The sequence below is a fragment of the Oncorhynchus masou genome, unplaced genomic scaffold (assembly GCF_036934945.1).
Source record: "Oncorhynchus masou masou isolate Uvic2021 unplaced genomic scaffold, UVic_Omas_1.1 unplaced_scaffold_675, whole genome shotgun sequence".
Classification (NCBI taxonomy): domain Eukaryota; kingdom Metazoa; phylum Chordata; class Actinopteri; order Salmoniformes; family Salmonidae; genus Oncorhynchus; species Oncorhynchus masou.
Genome location: NW_027016922.1, coordinates 108,728 through 128,425, shown reverse-complemented (window position 1 = coordinate 128,425; position 19,698 = coordinate 108,728). Strand labels below are relative to the sequence as shown.

General features: G+C 48.0%; 1 protein-coding gene across 1 annotated transcript in view; it reads left to right on the top strand.

The window, feature by feature from the left end:
* The window catches only part of galr1b (galanin receptor 1b), a 68,497-nt gene that overhangs the window by 26,809 nt on the left and 21,990 nt on the right, over window positions 1–19,698 (top strand). The window contains exon 2 of the mRNA XM_064965161.1: window positions 13,436–13,501. Coding sequence (XP_064821233.1) covers window positions 13,436–13,501 — 66 coding nt within the window. The remainder of the gene's footprint in view (window positions 1–13,435; window positions 13,502–19,698) is intronic.

Genomic DNA, 19,698 nt, shown 5'->3' with positions numbered 1-19,698 from the left:
CTTTACGGAATTTCTTCCACACTGACTTTACGGAATTTCTTCCACACTGACTTTACGGAATTTCTTCCACACTGACTTTACGGAATTTCTTCCACACTGACTTTACGGAATTTCTTCCACACTGACTTTACGGAATTTCTGCCACACTGACTTTACGGAATTTCTGCCACACTGACTTTACGGAATTCGAAAGTACAATGCTCGTCTTTTATAATTTGGTCAGATATACTTGGATGTGTAGTGTCAGAGTTTGTTGCAGGCATGTCATCCCAAAGCTGGTTGATCTTGCCAATGAAAAAATTATTAATTGTGTTGGCAATATCAGTGGGTTTTGTGATAAATGAGCCATCTCACTCAATGAATGACAGAGCCAACTTGGCTTTTTCCCCCAAAAATGTTCATTTAAGGTGCTTTTTATTATCATTCTTAATATAATTTATCTTTGATGCATAGTATAGTTCATTTTTATTTAGTTTAGTCACATGATTTCTTAATTTGCAGTACGTTTATCAATCGGTTGTGCTGCCAGACTCATTTGCCATACCTTTTGCCTCATCCCTCTCAACCATACAATTTTTCACTTCTTCATCAATCCAAGAGGATTTAACCGTTTTCCACTTCCTCATCAATCCAAGGAGATTTAACAGTTTTTCACTTCCTCATCAATCCAAGGGGATTTAAGTTTTTCACTTCCTCATCAATCCAAGGGGATTTAACAGTTTTTCACTTCCTCATCAATCCAAGGGGATTTAACCGTTTTTCCAGTCATTTTCTTAACGGATGCATGCTTATTAGTAACTGGAATAAAGCAATTTCATAAATGTGTCCAGTGTAGCATCTGGTTGCTCCTCATTACACACCACAGACCAGCAAATATTCTTTACATCATCAACATATGAATCACTACAGAACGTATTGTATGACTTCTTATACACTATATTAGGCCCAGCCTGACCTCTTATACACTATATTAGGCCCAGCCTGACCTCTTATACACTACATTAGGCCCAGCCTGACCTCTTATACACTATATTAGGCCCAGCCTGACCTCTCATACACTATATTAGGCCCAGCCTGACCTCTCATACACTATATTAGGCCCAGCCTGACCTCTTATACACTATATTAGGCCCAGCCTGACCTCTCATACACTATATTAGGCCCAGCCTGACCTCTCATACACTATATTAGGCCCAGCCTGACCTCTTATACACTATATTAGGCCCAGCCTGACCTCTTATACACTATATTAGGCCCAGCCTGACCTCTCATACACTATATTAGGCCCAGCCTGACCTCTCATACACTATATTAGGCCCACCCTGACCTCTTATACACTATCATAAGGTGAATTCACCAATTTGTAAGTCGCTCTGGATAAGAGCGTCTGCCAAATGACTTAAATGTAAATGTAATATTAGGCCCAGCCTGACCTCTTATACACTATATTAGGCCCAGCCTGACCTCTTATACACTATATTAGGCCCAGCCTGACCTCTTATACACTATATTAGGCCCAGCCTGACCTCTTATACACTATATTAGGCCCAGCCTGACCTCTTATACACTATATTAGTTCCAGCCTGACCTCTTATACACTATATTAGGCCCAGCCTGACCTCTTATACACTATATTAGGCCCAGCCTGACCTCTTATACACTATATTAGTCCCAGCCTGACCTCTTATACACTATATTAGGCCCAGCCTGACCTCTTATACACTATATTAGGCCCAGCCTGACCTCTCATACACTATATTAGGCCCAGCCTGACCTCTTATACACTATATTAGGCCCAGCCTGACCTCTTATTCACTATATTAGGCCCAGCCTGACCTCTTATACACTATATTAGGCCCAGCCTGACCTCTCATACACTATATTAGGCCCAGCCTGACCTCTTATACACTATATTAGGCCCAGCCTGACCTCTCATACACTATATTAGGCCCAGCCTTTGTAACTGTGGTTTTCCTAGACATGGCTCCTATATTGTGATCACTACACCCAGTGGATCTGGATACTACTTTAGAGCAAATGTCTGCAGCATTAGTAAAGATGTGATCAATACATGTTGATGATGTCATTCCTGTGCTGTTTGTATCTACCCTGGTAGGTTGACTGATAACCTGAACCAGGTTGCAGGTACTGGTTACAGTTTGAAGCTTTTTTTCCTGAGTGGGCAGCTTGATGAGAGCCAGTCAATATTTAAATCACCCAGAAAATATACCTCTCTGTTGATATCACAAACATTATCAAGCATTTCACACACATTATCCAGATAGTGACTGTTAGCACTTGGTGGTCTATAGCAGCTTCCCACCAGAATGGGCTTCAGGTGAGGCAGATGAACCTGTAGCCATTATTACTTCAACAGTATTTAACATTATCCAGATACTGACTGTTAACACTTGGTGATCTATAGCAGCTTCCCACCAGAATGGGCTTCAGGTGAGGCAGATGAACCTGTAGCCATTATCACGTCAACAGTATTTAACATTATCCAGATACTGACTGTTAACACTTGGTGGTCTATAGCAGCTTCCCACCAGAATGGACTTTAGTTGAGGCAGATGAACCTGTAGCCATTATCACTTCAACAGTATTTAACATTATCCAGATACTGACTGTTAACACTTGGTGGTCTATAGCAGCTTCCCACCAGAATGGGCTTTAGGTGAGGCAGATGAACCTGTAGCCATTATCACTTCAACAGTATTTAACATTATCCAGATACTGACTGTTAACACTTGGTGGTCTATAGCAGCTTCCCACCAGAATGGGCTTTAGGTGAGGCAGATGAACCTGTAGCCATTATCACTTCAACAGTATTTAACATTATCCAGATAGTGACTGTTAACACTTGGTGGTCTATAGCAGCTTCCCACCAGAATGGTCTTTAGTTGAGGCAGATGAACCTGTAGCCATATTACTACAACAGTATTTAACATTATCCAGATAGTGACTGTTAACACTTGGTGGTCTATAGCAGCTTCCCACCAGAATGGTCTTTAGTTGAGGCAGATGAACCTGTAGCCATTATCACTTCAACAGTATTTAACATTATCCAGATACTGACTGTTAACACTTGGTGGTCTATAGCAGCTTCCCACCAGAATGGGCTTTAGTTGAGGCAGATGAACCTGTAGCCATTATTACTTCAACAGTATTTAACATTATCCAGATAGTGACTGTTAACACTTGGTGGTCTATAGCAGCTTCCCACCAGAATGGGCTTTAGGTGAGGCAGATGAACCTGTAGCCATTATCACTTCAACAGTATTTAACATTATCCAGATAGTGACTGTTAACACTTGGTGGTCTATAGCAGCTTCCCACCAGAATGGGCTTTAGTTGAGGCAGATGAACCTGTAGCCAGATCACTTCAACAGTATTTAACATTATCCAGATAGTGACTGTTAACACTTGGTGGTCTATAGCAGCTTCCCACCAGAATGGGCTTTAGGTGAGGCAGATGAACCTGTAGCCATATTACTTCAACAGTATTTAACATGAGATCCTCTCTAAGGTTTACAGGAAGCTGGTTCTTTATATAGTCCGCAACACCGCCGACGGGGCGTTTCTGTCTCTTCTGTAGATGTTATAACCATGTATTGCTTCCACTGTATCATCAAAGCTATTGTTACGGATACCAGTATCCTGTGTGTGTATCCTGTGTTCTTTTCTCTCCTTCTCCCCACACAGGTGAAAATCATCACTCCCCAATCAGTCACCAATCCAATCATCAATCAGAAGACACGCCTCCTCCTGTTGTCCTACCCTATCACAGTTCCTTTCCCTTTAAAAACCCCATCAGTTGTTTGCTCTAGAGCTCAATCTCTCTGTAAATGCCATGTCTGTAGGTCTCTGTGTTTCACTCTCTCGTTGTGTCTTAACCTCTCTTTTGTTTGAGCACCTCCAGAGCACTTTGTCCTCACCTGTGAGTATTGTTTTTGGTTATGGCGTTTGTGTTTGTTTGCTGGTGGGAAAAGGGGGAACCAAGACAAGTCGCCCATGGGCATACACTACCCGTAGGTCAACTTTGTTAAATACACTAGTTAGAACTGGGTGGACCACCCACTGTATTTTTGGTTAGTTAGCTGCTGTTAAAGTAGGCTAGTCTAGCTTAGGTTTTTTTTTAATACTTATTGTTTCTTTCCTTCGGTCTAGCTCAGCCCCTTTCCCCCCCCCCCATTACCGTGTGTTTTCAAATAAACCTTGAGTTTGACGGTAGATTTCAGTTGTCCTGGTTATTTCGTTCACACTTTTGCTTTGTCACTATTATAATTTGCATGAGTTATGTTACGGGTCTCATTACCATTCCCCCCCCTCCCCCCCCTAGACTGTCGGGCCAAAAAGGGATCCGTAACAGCTATTATCTAAGCGAGTTTCAGAGATATGAATGTCATCTGTTTACAAGCAAGTTAATGAATTCATGGACCTTGTTTCTCAGTATGTTAATATTGGCTATTTTTAGCACTTTTCTGTCTTGCTTGATTGTTTTTACTGCTGTACTGGGAAGCTTATCAGATGTAGACTTGATAGTGCAGGGTGAGCTGCACAAAGTGGTCTTCCTACTGGGACACACCCCCTCAGTGGTCTTCCTACTGGGACACACCCCCTCAGTGGTCTTCCTACTGGGACACACCCCCTCAGTGGTCTTCCTACTGGGACACACCCCCTCAGTGGTCTTCCTACTGGGACACACCCCCTCAGTGGTCTTCCTACCGGGACACACCCCCTCAGTGGTCTTCCTACCGGGACACACCCCCTCAGTGGTCTTCCTACCGGGACACACCCCCTCAGTGGTCTTCCTACCGGGACACACCCCCTCAGTGGTCTTCCTACCGGGACACACCCCCTCAGTGGTCTTCCTACCGGGACACACCCCCTCAGTGGTCTTCCTACCGGGACACACCCCCTCAGTGGTCTTCCTACCGGGACACACCCCCTCAGTGGTCTTCCTACCGGGACACACCCCCTCAGTGGTCTTCCTACCGGGACACACCCCCTCAGTGGTCTTCCTACCGGGACACACCCCCTCAGTGGTAACAGTGGTCTTCCTACCGGGACACACCCCCTCAGTGGTAACAGTGGTCTTCCTACCGGGACACACCCCCTCAGTGTTAACAGTGGTCTTCCTACCGGGACACACCCCCTCAGTGTTAACAGTGGTCTTCCTATAGGACACACCCCCTCAGTGGTCTTCCTACTGGGACACACCCCCTGAGTGGTCTTCCTACTGGGACACACCCCCTCAGTGTTAACAGTGGTCTTCCTACCGGGACACACCACCTCAGTGTTAACAGTGGTCTTCCTACCGGGACACACCCCCTCAGTGGTCTTCCTACCGGGACACACCCCCTCAGTGGTCTTCCTACCGGGACACACCCCCTCAGTGTTAACAGTGGTCTTCCTATAGGACACACCCCCTCAGTGTTAACAGTGGTCTTCCTATAGGACACACCCCCTCAGTGGTCTTCCTACTGGGACACACCCCCTCAGTGGTCTTCCTACTGGGACACACCAGCTCAGTGTTAACAGTGATCTTCCTATAGGACACACCCCCTCAGTGTTAACAGTGGTCTTCCTACTGGGACACACCCCCTGAGTGGTCTTCCTACTGGGACACACCCCCTCAGTGGTCTTCCTACCGGGACACACCCCCTCAGTGGTCTTCCTACCGGGACACACCCCCTCAGTGGTCTTCCTACCGGGACACACCCCCTCAGTGGTCTTCCTACCGGGACACACCCCCTCAGTGTTAACAGTGGTCTTCCTATAGGACACACCCCCTCAGTGTTAACAGTGGTCTTCCTACTGGGACACACCCCTCAGTGTTAACAGTGGTCTTCCTATAGGACACACCCCCTCAGTGGTCTTCCTACTGGGACACACCCCCTCAGTGGTCTTCCTACTGGGACACACCAGCTCAGTGTTAACAGTGATCTTCCTATAGGACACACCCCCTCAGTGTTAACAGTGGTCTTCCTACTGGGACACACCCCCTGAGTGGTCTTCCTACTGGGACACACCCCCTCAGTGGTCTTCCTACCGGGACACAGCCCCTCAGTGGTCTTCCTACCGGGACACACCCCCTCAGTGGTCTTCCTACCGGGACACACCCCCTCAGTGTTAACAGTGGTCTTCCTACCGGGACACACCCCCTCAGTGTTAACAGTGGTCTTCCTATAGGACACACCCCCTCAGTGTTAACAGTGGTCTTCCTACTGGGACACACCCCCTCAGTGTTAACAGTGGTCTTCCTACCGGGACACACCCCCTCAGTGTTAACAGTGGTCTTCCTATAGGACACACCCCCTCAGTGTTAACAGTGGTCTTCCTACTGGGACACACCCCCTCAGTGTTAACAGTGGTCTTCCTATAGGACACACCCCCTCAGTGGTCTTCCTACTGGGACACACCCCCTCAGTGGTCTTCCTACTGGGACACACCAGCTCAGTGTTAACAGTGATCTTCCTATAGGACACACCCCCTCAGTGTTAACAGTGGTCTTCCTACTGGGACACACCCCCTGAGTCGTCTTCCTACCGGGACACACCCCCTCAGTGGTCTTCCTACCGGGACACACCCCCTCAGTGGTCTTCCTACCGGGACACACCCCCTCAGTGTTAACAGTGGTCTTCCTACCGGGACACACCCCCTCAGTGTTAACAGTGGTCTTCCTATAGGACACACCCCCTCAGTGTTAACAGTGGTCTTCCTACTGGGACACACCCCCTCAGTGTTAACAGTGGTCTTCCTATAGGACACACCCCCTCAGTGGTCTTCCTACTGGGACACACCCCCTCAGTGGTCTTCCTACTGGGACACACCAGCTCAGTGTTAACAGTGATCTTCCTATAGGACACACCCCCTCAGTGTTAACAGTGGTCTTCCTACTGGGACACACCCCCTCAGTGGTCTTCCTACTGGGACACACCACCTCAGTGTTAACAGTGGTCTTCCTACTAGGACACACCACCTCAGTGTTAACAGTGGTCTTCCTATAGGACACACCCCCTCAGTGTTAACAGTGGTCTTCCTACTACACCACCTCAGTGATAACAGTGGTCTTCCTTTAGGACACACAACCTCAGTGGTCTTCCTACTAGGACACACCACCTCAGTGTTAACAGTGGTCTTCCTATAGGACACACCACCTCAGTGTTAACAGTGGTCTTCCTACTGGGACACACCACCTCAGTGTTAACAGTGGTCTTCCTACTGAGACACACCACCTTAGTGATCTTCCTTTAGGACACACCACCTCAGTGGTCTTCCAACTAGGGCACACCAGCTCAGTGGTCTTCATACTGGGACACACCCCCTCAGTGTTAACAGTCATCTTCCTACTGGGACACACCCCCTCAGTGTTAACAGTGGTCTTCCTACTGGGACACACCCCCTCAGTGTTAACAGTGGTCTTCCTATAGGACACACCTCCTCAGTGTTAACAGTGGTCTTCCTACTGGGACACACCCCCTCAGTGTTAACAGTGGTCTTCCTATAGGACACACCCCCTCAGTGTTAACAGTGGTCTTCCTATAGGACACACCCCCTCAGTGTTAACAGTGGTCTTCCTATAGGACACACCACCTCAGTGTTAACAGTGGTCTTCCTACTGGGACACACCACCTCAGTGTTAACAGTGGTCTTCCTATAGGACACACCACCTCAGTGTTAACAGTGGTCTTCCTACTGGGACACACCCCCTCAGTGGTCTTCCTACTGGGACACACCCCCTCAGTGTTAACAGTGGTCTTCCTACTGGGACACACCACCTCAGTGTTAACAGTGGTCTTCCTACTGGGACACACCCCCTCAGTGTTAACAGTGGTCTTCCTATAGGACACACCTCCTCAGTGTTAACAGTGGTCTTCCTACTGGGACACACCCCCTCAGTGTTAACAGTGGTCTTCCTATAGGACACACCCCCTCAGTGTTAACAGTGGTCTTCCTATAGGACACACCCCCTCAGTGTTAACAGTGGTCTTCCTACTAGGAAACACCACCTCAGTGTTAACAGTGGTCTTCCTATAGGACACACCACCTCAGTGTTAACAGTGGTCTTCCTACTGGGACACACCCCCTCAGTGTTAACAGTGGTCTTCCTATAGGACACACCTCCTCAGTGTTAACAGTGGTCTTCCTATAGGACACACCACCTCAGTGTTAACAGTGGTCTTCCTACTGGGACACACCCCCTCAGTGATAACAGTGGTCTTCCTATAGGACACACCCCCTCAGTGTTAACAGTGGTCTTCCTATAGGACACACCACCTCAGTGTTAACAGTGGTCTTCCTACTAGGACACACCTCCTCAGTGATAACAGTGGTCTTCCTACTAGGACACACCACCTCATTTACCTGCATTTAACAGGTGACATCAATAAGGGATCATAGCGTTCACCTGCAATCACCTGGTCAGTCTAGGTCATGGAAAAAGGTGCTCCTAATGCTTTGTCCACTCAGTGTATAAATACTGATGGTAATATGTACAGTACGTGTAAACAGGAGTAATAGTGACCAGTATCAGGATGAATGGATACTAATAGTAATGACAATCAGCTCTCAATCAACAGCAGTATATCGGAAACAATACATCTAATCAGTAACAATTTTAGCAGCAGTGTAGGTGTGAGGGGGACAAGCAGTTGTTAGCCATTGAACAGTCTTATGGCTAGGAAATAGAAGTTTTCCAAGGCCGTCTATTCTCCAAGGCCGTCTATTCTCCAAGGCCGTCTATTCTCCAAGGCCGTCTATTCTCCAAGGCCTTCTATTCTCCAAGGCCGTCTATTCTCCAAGGCCGTCTATTCTCCAAGGCCGTCTATTCTCCAAGGCCGTCTATTCTCCAAGGCCGTCTATTCTCCAAGGCCGTCTATTCTCCAAGGCCGTCTATTCTCCAAGGCCGTCTATTCTCCAAGGCCGTCTATTCTCCAAGGCCTTCTATTCTCCAAGGCCCCATACTTGACACCTGTCTATTCTCCAAGGCCTTCTATTCTCCAAGGCCGTCTATTCTCCAAGGCCGTCTATTCTCCAAGGCCTTCTATACCCCAAGGCCTTCTATACCCCAAGGCCTTCTATACCCCAAGGCCTTCTATACCCCAAGGCCGTCTATTCTCCAAGGCCGTCTATTCTCCAAGGCCGTCTATTCTCCAAGGCCGTCTATTCTCCAAGGCCGTCTATTCTCCAAGGCCGTCTATTCTCCAAGGCCGTCTATTCTCCAAGGCCGTCTATTCTCCAAGGCCTTCTATACCCCAAGGCCTTCTATACCCCAAGGCCTTCTATACCCCAAGGCCTTCTATACCCCAAGGCCTTCTATACCCCAAGGCCTTCTATACCCCAAGGCCTTCTATACCCCAAGGCCTTCTATACCCCAAGGCCGTCTATTCTCCAAGGCCGTCTATTCTCCAAGGCCGTCTATTCTCCAAGGCCGTCTATTCTCCAAGGCCGTCTATTCTCCAAGGCCGTCTATTCTCCAAGGCCGTCTATTCTCCAAGGCCGTCTATTCTCCAAGGCCGTCTATTCTCCAAGGCCGTCTATTCTCCAAGGCCGTCTATTCTCCAAGGCCGTCTATTCTCCAAGGCCTTCTATTCTCCAAGGCCGTCTATTCTCCAAGGCCGTCTATTCTCCAAGGCCGTCTATTCTCCAAGGCCGTCTATTCTCCAAGGCCGTCTATTCTCCAAGGCCGTCTATTCTCCAAGGCCGTCTATTCTCCAAGGCCGTCTATTCTCCAAGGCCTTCTATTCTCCAAGGCCTTCTATTCTCCAAGGCCTTCTATTCTCCAAGGCCTTCTATTCTCCAAGGCCTTCTATTCTCCAAGGCCTTCTATTCTCCAAGGCCTTCTATTCTCCAAGGCCTTCTATTCTCCAAGGCCTTCTATTCTCCAAGGCCTTCTATACTTCTATACCAGTGTAATAGTTTGAGCCTGAATTCGTAAAGGTTTAAATAGAACATATTTATAGCTCAGGGGACTGTGGTCAAATATCAGTACAAGATGTTCTCCACTGACATGTCCTCATTAGTGTTGCTAAATGTCCTCTTTCTGGTTTGATGGATTATTCCACTGTGTATATGTCACGTCCTGACCTTAGTTTCCTTTGTATGTATGTTTCTATTCTAGGTTGGTCAGGGCGTGAGTTGGGGGTGCGTATTCTATGTTTTGTTCTTGTGTTTATATTTCTGTGTTTGACCTGGTATGGTTCCCAATCAGAGGCAGCTGTCAATCGTTGTCTCTGATTGAGAACCATACTTAGGCAGCCTGTTTTCTCACTGTTAGTTGTGGGTAGTTGTTGTCTCTGATTGGGAACCATACTTAGGCAGCCTGTTTTCCCACTGTTAGTTGTGGGTTGTTGTTGTCTCTGATTGAGAACCATACTTAGGCAGCCTGTTTTCCCACTGTTAGTTGTGGGTTGTTGTTGTCTCTGATTGAGAACCATACTTAGGCAGCCTGTTTTCCCACTGTTAGTTGTGGGTTGTTGTTGTCTCTGATTGAGAACCATACTTAGGCAGCCTGTTTTCCCACTGTTAGTTGTGGGTTGTTGTTGTCTCTGATTGAGAACCATACTTAGGCAGCCTGTTTTCCCACTGTTAGTTGTGGGTTGTTGTTGTCTCTGATTGAGAACCATACTTAGGCAGCCTGTTTTCCCACTGTTAGTTGTGGGTTGTTGTTGTCTCTGATTGAGAACCATACTTAGGCAGCCTGTTTTCCCACTGTTAGTTGTGGGTAGTTGTTGTCTCTGATTGGGAACCATACATAGGCAGCCTGTTTTCCCACTGTTAGTTGTGGGTAGTTGTTGTCTCTGATTGGGAACCATACTTAGGCAGCCTGTTTTCCCACTGTTAGTTGTGGGTAGTTGTTGTCTCTGATTGGGAACCATACTTAGGCAGCCTGTTTTCCCACTGTTAGTTGTGGGTGGTTATTTTCCGTTTCAGTGTTTTCACCATACAGGACTGTTTCTGGTTTCGTTTATTCGCTTGTTCCTTTGTTTTCTGTGTTCAGTGGAATAAATATGACGAACACTTACCACGCTACATATTGGTCTGATATTTCCTCCTCAGAAGAGTAAGACAACAACTGTTACAGTATATATTCCACTGTGTATTTGTTCCGCTGTGTATTTGCTCCGCTGTGTATTTGCTCCGCTGTGTATTTGCTCCGCTGTGTATTTGCTCCGCTGTGTATTTGCTCCGCTGTGTATTTGCTCCGCTGTGTATTTGCTCCGCTGTGTATTTGCTCCGCTGTGTATTTGCTCCGCTGTGTATTTGCTCCGCTGTGTATTTGCTCCGCTGTGTATTTGCTCCGCTGTGTATTTGCTCCGCTGTGTATTTGCTCCGCTGTGTATTTGCTCCGCTGTGTATTTGCTCCGCTGTGTATTTGCTCCGCTGTGTATTTTCCTCATGTCCCTGTTTCCATTTATTTTTTCATCTTTAGTTCTGCGTTGTTGGGAGAGGACCCTCCAGTCAGCATTCCACTGTTATTCTACACGTGTTGTTTACCAAGCAAGTGGCGAATAAAATCAGATTGGATTTGTCCTCTGTATATCCTCTCTCTGCGGTTCCAAATGACACACTATTCCCTTTATAGTGCACTACTATGAGAAAGGCCTATTGGGCTCTGGTCTATAGTAGTGCACTATGTAGGGAATAGGGTGCCATTTGGAATGCAGGCCTTGGGTAAAACATTGAAAGTGCAGTCGGCGCACCAATTCATCCCAAGAGGTGTTCGATGGGGTTGAGGTCAGGGCTCTTTGCAGACCAGTCAACTTCTTCGACGCCAATTTTGACAAAGTGTTTTTGTATGGATCTCGACTTTGTGCACGGGGTCATTGTCATGCTGAAACAGGAAAGGGCCTTCCCCAAACTGTTGCCACAAAGTTAGAAGCACAGAATCGTCGAGAATGACGCTGTATCGTTAAGATTTCCTGGAAATAAGGGGCCTAGTCCGAACCATTATTCCTCATCCACCAAACTTTACAGTTAGCACTATGCATTGGGGCAGTCGGCTTTCAATTCATCCCAAAGGTGTTTGATGGGGTTGAGGTCAGGGCTCTGTGCAGACCAGTCATGTTCTTCCACACCAATCTCAACAAACCATTTCTGTATGGAACTCACTTTGTGCACGAGGGGGGGGGCATTGTCATCCTAAAACAAGAAAAGGTCCTTATCCAAACTTGTCACAAAGTTGGAAGGACAGAATCATCTAGAATGTCACTGTACGCTGTAGCGTTAAGATTTCCCTTCACTGGAACTAAGGGGCCTAGTCCGAACCATGAGAAACAGCCCCAACACACTTCACAATTGGTATGCTTTGGTGCAGGTGGCATCTGCCAAACCCAGATTCGTCCGTGAGACTGGCAGATGGTGAAGCGTGATTCATCACTCCAGAGAACATTAGTCTCCCACTCTACAGTCTTGAGCATCATGCTTTTCTCCTCCAACCTAGAATAGCTGTTTGATAAGATGTCATTTCAGACAAATCCACTCTGTGTATTTCATTTCTGACCCATTTCATGTTCCTCTGAGACGGGCTTTTACCCCCTATAGCCTGGTCCCAGATTGTGCTGTCTTGCTAAATGTTGAGGCTTCCTGGAGTGGTACTAAGCTAGCTGATGGGCTGGTGCTTGTGTGTCAATAACCCATGTACACACAGAGTACTGATGGGCCGCAGAGCACTGATGGGACACAGAGTACTGATGGGACACAGAGCACTGATGGGCCACTGATGGGCCACAGAGCACTGATGGGCCACAGAGCACTGATGGGCCACAGAGCACTGATGGGCCACAGAGCACTGATGGGACACAGAGCACTGATGGGACACAGAGCACTGATGGGACACAGAGCACTGATGGGACACAGAGCACTGATGGGCCATGTGTACATGAGGAATGTTGACGATGTCATCCCGAGACCGTGTATGTCACGGTAACTACGGTCTTCCATCCAGAGGAGAGGGATAAGGGCTTCCTTTCTCCCACAGATTAGACAGGGACGTATGTGCTGTTATTAAGGCCAACTGACTGTCCACGAGGAAGGACCTCTATCACATCTTCGCAATGTATCTGTTATGATGCCAAATGGCTAAATTGTCATTATTTGGCCACTATGTCCTATTTATTGCCTTTACCTCCCTTATCTAACACGGTACCTCATTTTGGGGCCCACGCACGTTGAGCGTTGTTTATTCCGTGTGTAACTCTGTGTTGTCGTTTGTGTCGCACTCCTTTTGCTTTATCTTTGCCAGGTCGCAGTTATAAATGAGAACTTGTCTACGTGGTTAAATAAAGGTGAAATAAATAGATAAATAAATAAAAATGAAACGTTTATACATTTAACCGCATACTGTTTATCACGATTGAATTCCAAGTATATAGAGAACTGAATGTGTTCAGACTGTTATGTTGATGATGCGTTTCCTTTTCCTCTTCAGGTGTTATTCCATCTGCACAAGAAGATGAAGAATATGTCCAAGAAATCAGAACGCTCAAAAAGAAAGGTACACCTGTGACTCTGTTAGATACACCTGTTTCTCTGTTGATACACCTGTTTCTCTGTTGATACACCTGTTTCTCTGTTGATACACCTGTTTCTCTGTTAGATACACCTGTTTCTCTGTTAGATACACCTGTTTCTCTGTTAGATACACCTGTTTCTCTGTTAGATACACCTGTGACTCTGTTAGATACACCTGTGACTCTGTTAGATACACCTGTGACTCTGTTAGATACACCTGTGACTCTGTTAGATACACCTGTGACTGTTAGATACACCTGTGACTGTTAGATACACCTGTGACTCTGTTAGATACACCTGTGACTCTGTTAGGTACACCTGTGACTCTGTTGGTACACCTGTGACTCTGTTGGTACACCTGTGACTCTGTTGGTACACCTGTGACTCTGTTGGTACACCTGTGACTCTGTTGGTACACCTGTGACTCTGTTGGTACACCTGTGACTCTGTTGGTACACCTGTGACTGTTAGATACACCTGTGACTGTTAGATACACCTGTGACTGTTAGATACACCTGTGACTCTGTAGATACACCTGTGACTCTGTAGATACACCTGTGACTCTGTAGATACACCTGTGACTCTGTAGATACACCTGTGACTCTGTTAGATACACCTGTGACTCTGTTGGTACACCTGTGACTCTGTTGGTACACCTGTGACTCTGTTGATACACCTGTGACTCTGTTGATACACCTGTGACTCTGTAGGTACACCTGTGACTCTGTAGATACACCTGTGACTCTGTAGATACACCTGTGACTCTGTAGATACACCTGTGACTCTGTAGATACACCTGTGACTCTGTAGATACACCTGTGACTCTGTTAGATACACCTGTGACTCTGTTAGATACACCTGTGACTCTGTTAGATACACCTGTGACTCTGTTAGATACACCTGTGACTCTGTTAGATACACCTGTGACTCTGTTAGATACACCTGTGACTGTTAGATACACCTGTGACTGTTAGGTACACCTGTGACTCTGTTGGTACACCTGTGACTCTGTTGGTACACCTGTGACTCTGTTGGTACACCTGTGACTCTGTTGGTACACCTGTGACTCTGTAGATACACCTGTGACTGTTAGATACACCTGTGACTGTTAGATACACCTGTGACTCTGTAGATACACCTGTGACTCTGTAGATACACCTGTGACTCTGTTAGATACACCTGTGACTCTGTTGATACACCTGTGACTCTGTTGATACACCTGTGACTCTGTAGATACACCTGTGACTCTGTAGATACACCTGTGACTCTGTAGATACACCTGTGACTCTGTAGTTACACCTGTGACTCTGTAGATACACCTGTTTCTCTGTAACACCTGTTTCTCTGTTGATATACCTGTGACTCAAACGTAACACCTGTTTCTCTGTTGCACCTGTTTCTCTGATGCACCTGTGACTCCAACGTAACAACTGTTTCTCTGTTACACCTGTGACTCCAACATAACACCTGTTTCTCTGTTGATACACCTGTGACTCCAACGCAACACCTGTTTTCCATGATACACCTGTTTTCCATGATACACCTGTTTTCCATGATACACCTGTTTTCCATGATACACCTGTTTTCCATGATACACCTGTTTTCCATGATACACCTGTTTCTCTGATACACCTGTTTCTCTGTTGATACACCTGTTTCTCTGTTGATACACCTGTTTCTCTGTTGATACACCTGTGACTCCAACATAACACCTGTTTCTCTGTTGTTACACGTAACACATACACACCTTTGGACAAGGTCATGTTTTACCTCCAACCAACTGTTGGTAATAGTGACTGTTGGTAATAGTGACTGTTGGTAATAGTGACTTCTCGCTCCCATCCATCCATTCATCTATCTCTCTGTTCCCCTGACACCACAGCTCTCTGCACCCATCCATCTCTCTCTGTTCTCCTGACACCACAGCTCTCTGCACCCATCCATCTATCTATCTGTTCCCCTGACACCACAGCTCTCTGCTCCCATCCATCTATCTATCTGTTCCCCTGACACCACAGCTCTCTGCACCCATCCATCTATCTCTGTTCCCCTGACACCACAGCTCTCCGCTCCCATCCATCCATCTATCTGTTCCCCTGACACCACAGCTCTCTGCTCCCATCTATCTATCTGTTCCCCTGACACCACAGCTCTCTGCACCCATCCATCTATCTATCTGTTCCCCTGACACCACAGCTCTCCGCTCCCATCCATCCATCTATCTGTTCCCCTGACACCACAGCTCTCTGCTCCCATCTATCTATCTGTTCCCCTGACACCACAGCTCTCTGCTCCCATCTATCTATCTGTTCCCCTGACACCACAGCTCTCTGCGCCCATTCATCTATCTGTTCCCCTGACACCACAGCTCTCTGCTCCCATCTATCTGTTCCCCTGACACCACAGCACTCTGCTCCCATCCATCTATCTATCTGTTCCCCTGACACCACAGCTCTCTGCTCCCATCCATCTATCTATCTGTTCCCCTGACACCACCACTCTCTGCTCCCATCCATCTATCTGTTCCCCTGACACCACCACTCTCTGCTCCCATCCATCTATCTGTTCCCCTGACACCACAGCTCTCTGCTCCCATCCATCTATCTATCTCTCTGTTCCCCTGACACCACAGCACTCAGCTCCCATCTATCTCTCTGTTCCCCTGACACCACAGCTCTCTGCTCCCATCCATCTATCTGTTCCCCTGACAACACAGCTCTCTGCTCCCATCCATCTATCTTTCTGTTCCCCTGACACCACCACTCTCTGCTCCCATCCATCTATCTGTTCCCCTGACACCACAGCTCTCTGCTCCCATCCATCTATCTATCTCTCTGTTCCCCTGACACCACAGCTCTCTGCTCCCATCCATCCATCTATCTATCTATCTGTTCCCCTGACACCACCACTCTCTGCTCCCATCCATCTATCTATCTGTTCCCCTGACACCACCACTCTCTGCTCCCATCCATCTATCTATCTATCTGTTCCCCTGACACCACAGCTCTCTGCTCCCATCCATCCATCTATCTATCTGTTCCCCTGACACCACAGCTCTCCGCTCCCATCCATCTATCTATCTGTTCCCCTGACACCACAGCTCTCCGCTCCCATCCATCTATCTATCTATCTGTTCCCCTGACACCACAGCTCTCTGCTCCCATCCATCCATCTCTGTTCCCCTGACACCACAGCTCTCCGCTCCCATCCATCCATCTATCTGTTCCCCTGACACCACAGCTCTCTACTCCCATCCATCTATCTATCTGTTCCCCTGACACCACAGCTCTCTACTCCCATCCATCTATCTCTCTGTTCCCCTGACACCACAGCTCTCCGCTCCCATCCATCTATCTATCTATCTGTTCCCCTGACACCACAGCTCTCCGCTCCCATCCATCCATCTATCTATCTGTTCCCCTGACACCACAGCTCTCCGCTCCCATCCATCCATCTATCTATCTGTTCCCCTGACACCACAGCTCTCCGCTCCCATCCATCTATCTATCTGTTCCCCTGACACCACAGCTCTCCGCTCCCATCCATCTCTGTTCCCCTGACACCACAGCTCTCCGCTCCCATCCATCCATCTATCTGTTCCCCTGACACCACAGCTCTCCGCTCCCATCTATCTATCTATCTGTTCCCCTGACACCACAGCTCTCTGCTCCCATCCATCTATCTGTTCCCCTGACACCACAGCTCTCCGCTCCCATCCATCCATCTATCTGTTCCCCTGACACCACAGCTCTCCGCTCCCATCCATCTATCTGTTCCCCTGACACCACAGCTCTCCGCTCCCATCCATCTATCTGTTCCCCTGACACCACAGCTCTCCGCTCCCATCCATCTATCTATCTGTTCCCCTGACACCACAGCTCTCCGCTCCCATCCATCCATCTATCTGTTCCCCTGACACCACAGCTCTCCGCTCCCATCCATCCATCTATCTGTTCCCCTGACACCACAGCTCTCCGCTCCCATCCATCTATCTGTTCCCCTGACACCACAGCTCTCCGCTCCCATCCATCTATCTGTTCCCCTGACACCACAGCTCTCCGCTCCCATCCATCTATCTATCTGTTCCCCTGACACCACAGCTCTCCGCTCCCATCCATCTATCTATCTATCTGTTCCCCTGACACCACAGCTCTCCGCTCCCATCCAGCCTAATGCGCCCTAATAGAGACAGCACCTTAACCAGTGGTTACAGAGTTACCTTGTTAACTGTTGAGGAGAAAAATAGCAGACTGAAAAAAAATAATGATGCTTATGATGTGAGAGAGTGGAACACAGCTGCTCAGTAGAGTAACCTGTTAGAAAGAGCCTCTCCCACCACCCCCCTCCTCTCCCCTCCCACCACCCCCCCCTCCTCCATCCATCCCTCCTGATATCAGAGTTAGTGAGGACAGTGATGTGAGAGAGTGGAACATAGCTGCTCAGTAGAGTAACCTGTTAGAAAGAGTCTGATTACCCCCCTCCCCTCCTCTCCCTCCTGATACCCCCCTCCCCTCCTCTCCCTCCTGATACCCCCTCCCTCTCCTCTCCCTCCCTCCTGATATCAGAGTTAATGAGGACAGTGATGTGAGAGAGTGGAACACAGCTGCTCAGTAGAGTAACCTGTTAGAAAGAGCCTGCTATCCTCCCCTCCTCTCCCCTCCTACCACCCCCCTCCTCTCCCTCCCTCCTGATATCAGAGTTAGTGAGGACAGTGATGTGAGAGAGTGGAACACAGCTGCTCAGTAGAGTAACCTGTTAGAAAGAGCCTGATATCCTCCCCTCCTCTCCCTCCTGATATCAGAGTTAGTGAGGACAGTGATGTGAGAGAGTGGAACACAGCTGCTCAGTAGAGTAACCTGTTAGAAAGAGCCTGATATCCTCCCCTCTCCCCTCCCACCACCCCCCCCCCTGATATCCCACCACCCCCCCCTCCTGATATCCCCCCTCACATCCCTCCCTCCTGATATCCCCCCCCTCACTCCCTCCATCTCCCCTCCCTCCTGATACCCCCCCTCCATCTCCCCTCCCTCCTGATACTCCCTCTCCCCTCCCTCCCTCCTGACACTCCCCCTCCCCTCCCCTCCCTCCCTCCTGATATCCTCCCTCTCCCCTCCCTCCCCCTCCCTCGTCTCTCCTCTACACGTGGTGTAACGACAACCAGAGATAGACAGTAACTATAGCAACACACGTACCTTCAACCTTGGGACTCTGTGTCTGTGTCTCAAACGGACCCTATTCTCTAGGGTGCACTAACTTTTCACCACAGCCCTGTGCAACAGTAGTGCACTATATAGGGGAATAGCGTGTCAATAGGGATGCAGTCTTTACCTCTCAAATGCTCAGTAGCGTATCTGGAAGACGTCTATGAGAAGAGCTGCAGAGATCATTCAGGGTTGAACATCACAGATTCCAGGAAAAAGGTGCAGAAATAAACCATATTGCTTAAGGGACAGGGGAGGGTTGTCAAACTGATTTAACAGGGGAGGGGAGGGTTGTCAAACTGATTTAACAGGGGAGGGGAGGGTTGTCAGACTGATTTAACAGGGGAGGGAGGGTTGTTAAACTGATTTAACAGGACAGGGAGGGTTGTCAAACTGATTTAACAGGGGAGGGTTGTCAAACTGATTTAACAGGGGAGGGGAGGGTTGTCAAACTGATTTAACAGGGGAGGGTTGTCAAACTGATTTAACAGGGGAGGGGAGGGTTGTCAGAATGATTTAACAGGGGAGGGGAGGGTTGTCAGAATGATTTAACAGGGGAGGGGAGGGTTGTCAGAATGATTTAACAGGGGGGGAGGGTTGTCAGACTGATTTAACAGGGGAGGGGAGGGTTGTCAAACTGATTTAACAGGGGAGGGTTGTCAGACTGATTTAACAGGGGAGGGGAGGGTTGTCAGAATGATTTAACAGGGGAGGGGAGGGTTGTCAGACTGATTTAACAGGGGAGGGGAGGGTTGTCAGACTGATTTAACAGGGGAGGGGAGGGTTGTCAGACTGATTTAACAGGGGAGGGGAGGGTTGTCAAACTGATTTAACAGGGGAGGGTTGTCAAACTGATTTAACAGGGGAGGGTTGTCAAACTGATTTAACAGGGGAGGGGAGGGTTGTCAAACTGATTTAACAGGGGAGGGGAGGGTTGTCAAACTGATTTAACAGGGGAGGGGAGGGTTGTCAAACTGAT